The 7,913-nt window shown below is 41.0% G+C and overlaps 1 protein-coding gene across 1 annotated transcript; it reads left to right on the plus strand.

Annotated features, from left to right (window-relative positions):
* Positions 1-455: 455 nt before the first annotated feature.
* Positions 456-4,872, plus strand: FAM174C (family with sequence similarity 174 member C). The gene is made up of 4 exons (XM_053465056.1): positions 456-581; positions 3,233-3,456; positions 4,081-4,200; positions 4,316-4,872. Exons 2-4 carry the CDS (start codon positions 3,233-3,235, stop codon positions 4,317-4,319), a joined length of 348 nt encoding a protein of 115 aa, XP_053321031.1. The 5' UTR covers positions 456-581; the 3' UTR covers positions 4,320-4,872.
* The last annotated feature ends 3,041 nt before the right edge of the window (positions 4,873-7,913 follow it).

Below are 7,913 nucleotides of genomic sequence, written 5' to 3' on the forward strand. Positions count from 1 at the left end.
AAGCAATAACCTCCTTGCTTTATTATCTTTACACTTATGTAGTATGAAGCATTTAAAACAATACTATGGGGGAGATAAAAACTACTGTATGCTACATACGTGTAACTTCGATAATGTTAACGAATAAGTACAATAATTTTCAGATAAATACAATGTTACAAGGGAGAGTTTGATACCAAAAAGCAACGTTAATCTTACTGGAAAACTACAACTCCCATAGTCCTTAGCAAGTATTCGCAAAGACAACCAGTACTGGCTGAGTATCACGGGAGCTGTAACAGCTGGAGCGTTACATGTTAATTACCTCTAAAAAAAAACAGAGGCTGCCAATACACGCTTAACTTTTTGACGTCTATAACTTCTGCTGTTTGATTATCAATTGGCTGGTAACGCGGTAATCAGAGACACATCAGCACTGCAGGCACAGTCATCCCACAACCGATTATATCGCGGTATACGTCACGCAATGGGCGGGGCCAAGCAGGAAAGCGGAAGAGACGAACAGACGTGTAAGGTGCTGGCAGGTAAACTGTAGCCAGGCCTGGTATATAGCGAGGCAGCGACTGGACACCGTTTGGAGGGTGAGTTATACTGTTTGCTGTAGCGGGGTATGTGTGTCCTCCATAGTGGTCGTCCGTGTCTTGTTCTGTGTGTAGGCTGGCCGCTGCCCATTGTGTACAGTCTGTTCTCACTATAGTACTTGCACTGCTCGGTCCATGTGCCCCCACTATAATATATATATATATATATATATATATATATATATATATATATATATACACACATACATACACATACATACACATACATACTGGCTTTGGTTGCCACATAATAGGAACGGTAAAGTCGGTTTGGTTTTAACGTTAACAACCCCCTCCAAGCTCCGTGCAAAAATCCCATTGACGCATTAGTCTGTTGTTGGTGTTCATATTTAAAGTAGGGATGTATTGCATGCCTATTGTGTCTGTGGGGTAGTTTTGTGTATGTACAGTACACCCGGACCCGGCACTGCTGCCTATCAAGGGCCTGCCAGTGAGCTAAATGGGTGGCATTTCTCAATGAAACGGGACTCATGTAGGAGAATGATGGTTATTAGTGAGGCTAACATGGCTTAGAACAGGGGTGTCCAACCTGCGGCCCTCCAGCTGCTGCAGGACTACATCTCCCATACTCCTCAGCCAGCCCCTTAGCTGAAAGAGCATTGTGGGAGATGTAGTCCTGCAGCAGCTGGAGGGCCGCAGGTTGGACACCCCTGGCTTAGAAGAAAGATCTGGGCACCACTGAGCCTTTTTGTCCATTTAATACTTTAGTCTCACTGATCCCGGTCTTTCAGCTAAATAGGCAGTTTTTCACATAGATATGAACTTGTTTTTCCAGCATCTGCTTCCTGACTTAAGTGAGTGGGTACTATAGGTCATGCGCCTTAGCCCATTTTTCAAGATTTAACTCAACTCGCCTGCAACTAGCATGACAGACCACTGGTATGTGAAAAGTGCAGGAACTAAACAAGTTGTGGGATTTCAGGTTTTAGTTAAAAACAGTGTTGTTAAAGCTTATGCTTAAAAGGACACTCCAGCCGCCATATGTCCTTAACGCATATGAAAGCTTAGTGTAGCCTTTTAACTTTTTTTTTCTTTCTCATGCAAATTTACCCACCTTCCAGTCCCTTGACTTGCTGAACCCATCCCTGGCTTATTACTGCAAATGCTTGGTATGCTCACCACACACGCATGATTTCCAGGGGTTTAATCAGACCCTGACTTCAATATGCAGAAAGAGCTTTCATCAGATATCATCCTGCCTCTTTATAAGTCAATTGTAACACCTCACCTTGAATATGCAGTGCAGTTCTGAACACTGGTCCTTAGAAAGAACATTTTGGAACTAGAAAAAGTGCAAAGGAGGGCCACAAAATTAATAAGCGGATAAAAAAATATTATGAAGAGAGACCAAAAATGTCGCATCTGTATATGCTAGACAAACGGCAGCAAAGGAAGGGATTTTTTACAGTAAGGGCAATAAAGGTATGGAATTCACTGCCAAGAGAGGTGTTACTATCAAGCAGAACATACAGTACTCTAAATGATGCAATAAACATCAATATTTTAGACCTTCTTGAAGAAATCTGATTGCATTTTGGTTCCCCCCAAAATCTGAAAAATAAATTAAGGTTTTTTTATTTGCCTTCTTTTGGATCAAAAGCAGGGAGGATAGGTAGAAAAGTTGAACTTTTCTTGAACTTTTTTCAACCTAAATTACTATGTTACTATGCTTCTTGAGCCCCAATGAATGCCTGGGTGCACTTCACAGTTTGTAGTGTGTAGGCTGCTGGTATGCACACAAGAGCACTACTTTGTGTAGAAGGCATCTTGGCTTAGTGATACATAGCTCTTGTCCTAGTTAAACTTGAGCATAACTTAATTTTGTGTGATTTGTTTTTTTTGGTTGTACTGTAAGAATTTTTGACAAATACTCCAAATGGGGCTTACAATGCTCATCTAGAAAAGATCATGATTAATCTCTTGAAGACAATTGACATGCCAGGCACGTCACAGAAATACATACCGTTAATGACAATCGATGTGCCTTGCACATCATGAGATGTCCCAAATAGGACATGGGCACAGTGTGACCAGATGCCCCCCCCCAAAAAAATGCGCACCTACTACATGTGGCCTTTTACCCCTATGCGTGGGTGGTGTCCCTTTACTTGGGAGATGTTGCTGAACACAAATTGGGGTGGTTTTTGACTGTAACATACCAGGAACGGACCAGCTTCAAAGATGTCCCGAATAGGACATGAGAGCAGAATGACCAGTTTTGAAATAACAATATACAACTTCTACTTATTGTCCTATAACTTGCAAAAAACATAAACACATTGGGTATTTCTAAACTCAGGACAAGTAGTAGAATATATTTAGCAGGTTTTTTTCATTAGCTTTTTTTCAAATAAGAGAAAAAAACACTTAATTTTCCCATCATATTATTTTATAATTGTTTTAAATAGTAAATTAATGGTATCCAGAGAAAGCCCTTCTTGTCCTGAAAAACCCCCAATATATAGTTTCAGTGGGTACAATAAATGAGAGAAGAATTTTACAGCCAACCATGAGCACTGCAGAAATATAAAAACAGCCATTGTCTCAAAGGCTACAAAAAATAACAGCTCTGTCCTTAAGGATTTTATCATGTTTTACCCTCATATTGTCGTCTCCTTTCATTTTTACAGATGTTGTGCTGCGTTAGCTGCCTGATTAGCCTGTTTGTGGTTGGGTGCCTGGGTAACAATGATACAAGCAGTACAGCCTCCCCTCACACAGCTACTGCCTTGCCAACACAGCATGTCGTAGTAATGAACTTCTGGAACAACTTCCAGGTGATGCAGAGAGCTTTTTATGTACTGATAGGCGTCAGTGTGTTGGCTGTGCTCTACTTCGTCATCCGGACAGTACGGTGAGAACCCTGCAATGTCAGCCTTATTCCAATTTATGCCAATAGCATGTTTTTTTGTTTTTTTTACAAAGAGCAGCTTTTAGTGGGGTAAATCATGTTTTTTTGTTTTTTGTTTTTTTTTAAATAAAATATCATGTTGGGGTATTTTTGTAGACTAAACTCAGACCTCTGAAATTGGAGAAAGAAAATTTAAAGGCACAGAGGGTTGGCTACTCTGTGGTCATCATCTTCGGGGTACCTGGCTTTTCATGTAGTTCAGCAAAAGTTCATCCAAGTCCAGCCTTTACTGAAATTAGTGGTGACTCCTTGTGTATCAAATAACATAATTTACTTCTGCTGAATTATGTCTCCAATAAAAGAAAAAACACAGCTAATACACTGTCGTTTGACTAGGTCACAACATTCAGTCATACGAAGAGCAGTCAGCGTCTTCATTAATCTTGGACCCATGTATTGCAAATCACGCATGGTAGACTAATATTGGCCCGCACATTAGTGTAGTCCCTATGCAACACAATAACCGGTATATAAGGCACCATAGTCTTTAGTAATTGCATCTGTAATGTCCATAGAACTAACCCAACTTGCCTTCCCATGTCTAACTTAGTCCCTGTTATCTTTCAGATTAAAGAAGAAACCTCTAAGAAAGAAATACGGCCTCCTGTCAGATTACGATGAGAACATGGAGATGGGATCTCTTGACAGTGATGAGGAGAAGATCTACGAGGCCAAGAGCCTAAGAAGGTCAGCAAATTTTACAAGGGCTGTATATTGCCATACACACTTAACCTACTTTAGTTATTTTTTTGTATGAAGCTTCACATTTTTTTCTTGTGTTCTGTTCATCTTATTTACACAGGTGATCATTACAGAGGTTTTGCAGGTCCCTCCAGCTAGAGATCCCATTGATGCTTATGAATAAGTCTATTCTTGTGATGGCCCAGGCTGTCTACTGGCAGTGAAGAGTATTGAGAGGAAATGAATGCTAGTGACCTGATACTACTAATTGAAACAATTGGGCTTGGATAGATATTAACAGACTGTGACATCGTACCATGTGGAGAAAATACTGCTGGTGGAATTCCATGTAGTGCCTAATGAGAAGATGAAGAAACGGTGCTCTGTCTTCAGCACAAATGCAAACATTCCCTTTTATCCCACAAGAGGCTTTTTCTTTTATGCTCCGTCTTTGTTAAAGCTCATCAGTTTTGCATCTATCAGAGAACACATAATTAAATGCTTGTTTGCCCTTTGCTGTCTGTGAGATCGGCATGAATGTTGAGGCATGGGAGGAGTAGAAGTTTTTCCAGCTCTACTGGTGTTCTCATAGTTGCTATAATGGGGGCTAATTTTGTAACAGACATTTATTTTTACAACATAAATTTTTATTAATTAAAAAAATTAACAAAAAAAGTACCTCCTGCTCACTTGTGGTGTTTTATTTTTTCAATTACAGTGATTAGTTGTCGTAAGAAACTTGAATTGTAAATCCCAATATTGTCAGGGTATGTCTCCATTACAAGTCTTTGGTTGAACTGCAAATATAGCGGTAATACCTTTTTTGAGCGTTTGTTTGACTGGAATGTTGCACTTATTTTGGGTGTACACCATTTCTGTAACATCCTAGATAAAATCACTAGGTGGCAGCAGGGTACTGTACTCTGTCTTAGGAGTGATGCAGAGCTTCAGGTTAAGAGAGACTGAGAAGCTATATGTGGTTAATGTACATCAGTACCTGTCTAAGACTATATCTTTATTGGTCTAATCAAACAACAGCAAGAATTTTATCTTTATTTTTTTTTATTTTTTCATTTCATGGTATAATAATTTTCTTCCCACAGGTGAGAAATGACTTATTCCTGACATTGCTGTTAATTCAGGCAAGTAGTTGTTCCCTTAAGGACTGCTTGTGAATTCTTTAAGCATTATTCCTTCTGTTCCATGAAACCTGTCAGGGTTACTGTACCGGTAATTTGTAGGCACCCGCCAAGGTTAATTCACCATTAGCAAGTGTCTGGAAGGGAGATGAACAGACAGGTTGTCAAAGACTTCCAGAGATTAAAGAGCCAGATTCACAGAGAGAAATCTCCAGCGCCTTGAGGATGGGGGTGCATACATCATTGCTTTTGTAAGGCTGCCTCTCTTCTTAGCATATCTTCGATCTAATAAGCAGGTCACGTCAGAGTCTCCAGGGTGCACAACAATCTCCAGTGTAAGTATTTGTGTTCAGACTGCACATAACTCTTAACCTGGTATCTTCTTGCATAATTGCACTGATTCCAGGGACCAAGCTAGTAGCCTTCCTATTTGTAAAACGAACATATAAAACAGTAAATGCAGACACTTGATTTTGAAACAAATTTTATTTATAAAGCAAGCTAAACATACAAACAAATTTAAAACTAGTGACAACAGAAAATTAGGGCACGGTTTAGCGTATAATAAAGGCATGTCCCAATTACGGCAGTTGCATTATAAATACAGTAGTCACACATTTTGAGCGGTAGATACAAATATATTTGGATAGAGGGTCCCTGCCCCATAGAGCTTACAGTCTTAAGTAATATATGAAGGGAGATCTTAACATCCTTGTGCAGTCCTGGTGGAATAATAGGTCAGTTTGGTCCCCGAACGGAAGCTTCAGTTGCGCAGAGTTGATTGGAATGAATTTCTTTTTCTGATATTTTCTCCTACATAATATTTCAGTTGACAATGCTGTTAATATTTCATGCTGGTTGAAGTGGAGGCCTATTTCAGCTGTTTTTATTTTATATATCTTTCTTTAAGCATGGGTCATTTGGAAATGCCATTTACTTTTGTTCTTCCTCTAAGCCATTACTGGAGCTAAGTACTGGTGCCCAAGAGAGATATCATGTTCTGTAGTTGGGTCATTTCACTGACACATGTGTATGTGGGACTCGGCGTATATATTAGAAAGTGTTTGTAGCACCGTGTGATATTAAACACAGATGTGTGTAATATAATGAAGGCCTCTGAGACTGGCAGCTGCTCGGACAAACAATGCTGTGTTATTTGTGGCAGGTAGCACATCCCCTGAGGACAATGTGCTAATCAATGCTAGAGCTGTTCTCTGTAATGAAGACCTCTGGGACACAGTATATATACGTACATACCCTAGGATTGGGTGAAAGGGCAGCCTTTGATGCTATTTGCTTCATGCTATGTCGAACATGTTATAGACAAGAACCTGAGAGCAGTTTCTATTTATCTTTGTCCAATCTCTCATCCCTTCTGACATCGCCTGTATAGCACTACCACGCAAGAACTCTGATTGGAGCCATCTCTGTGGGCAAGTGGTTTGCCAAATACAGAAGCCTCAGGGTGCCCTCAATCACCTCCACACTGACTGTGACGGGACGCCCTGTACCCTGACCGGTCTCCCGCCAAATGTTACATCCTCCTGCCAGGACACCAGCGATTAACCCCTTCAGCACCAGATAGAACCAGTGTTGTAGGGAGAAGGGGGGACACCACTGCACTGGAGCTGCGCTGGCACTGTGGCTAGCCGAAGCTTGGCTACACAGTTTGGCTATTGTCCTGTAAAGGACAATAAGGGATCATAGCACACCACCCCAAGCATCAGACAGCACTCATGTTGATGTGAAAACAGAACACAGGGGTATTTAAACAGTACACGGGGGTAATTTACATACAGTAGACATGACAAACCACAGAAAGTTCTTCATCAGGTCCTCCTTTGCACACGGCTCAGTATTTGCAGTCAGCCCAGTAGTGGGTCGCTATCGTAGTCTGTGGGGAAGATGGTAAACACGGCGGGTTCCCTGACTTCTGGCTGAAACCTGCTTGATATCAGATCCAGGTGCAAATACTGTCCTGTAAGTCCTGGCCCGATGGAGAGTAATACCACACATAAACCCCCTCCCAAAATGCGGGAACCTCAAATCTCTGTCCAAGCTCCACAGTCTTTAGAGTCTCTGGTACTTAGGGAAATGTGGCACTCCGTGCCAGGAGGGAAGAAGTAGTCCTAATGGACTCCCCTGTATAATACTAAGCAGCAGAACTGGTATTACATACATGTTCAAAAATCTCTCAATGGGAGAGACAGGGGAACAGAGGAGTAGGTACTCACTGGATACAGGTGTATCACCATCAATAATAAATATGAAAAAAAAGCAGAAGACTCAGCCCGGAATGAATATTTTTTGAATATTTATTGTTGTTGCTTACAGAGTGGCGTTCATATTTATAAGCAGTGATCCTTTGCTATATTATATACATGTTGACAGGTCAGGGTTTGGGTTCAAAGTGATCACAGTAAATGTTTGCGAGTCTGAGTTTTTGAGTCCCGGACTGATCGCAACATAGACTTGCATAGAGATCACAGTGCCTGTGATGTGTGCCTCATCAGAGCGATCGGATATCCCAACAGGGTCTAGACAGACCCTGCAGGGGATATCCTGTCCTCCGATTACCTT

This window comes from Spea bombifrons, chromosome 1 (genome assembly GCF_027358695.1).
Source record: "Spea bombifrons isolate aSpeBom1 chromosome 1, aSpeBom1.2.pri, whole genome shotgun sequence".
Lineage (NCBI taxonomy): Eukaryota > Metazoa > Chordata > Amphibia > Anura > Pelobatidae > Spea > Spea bombifrons.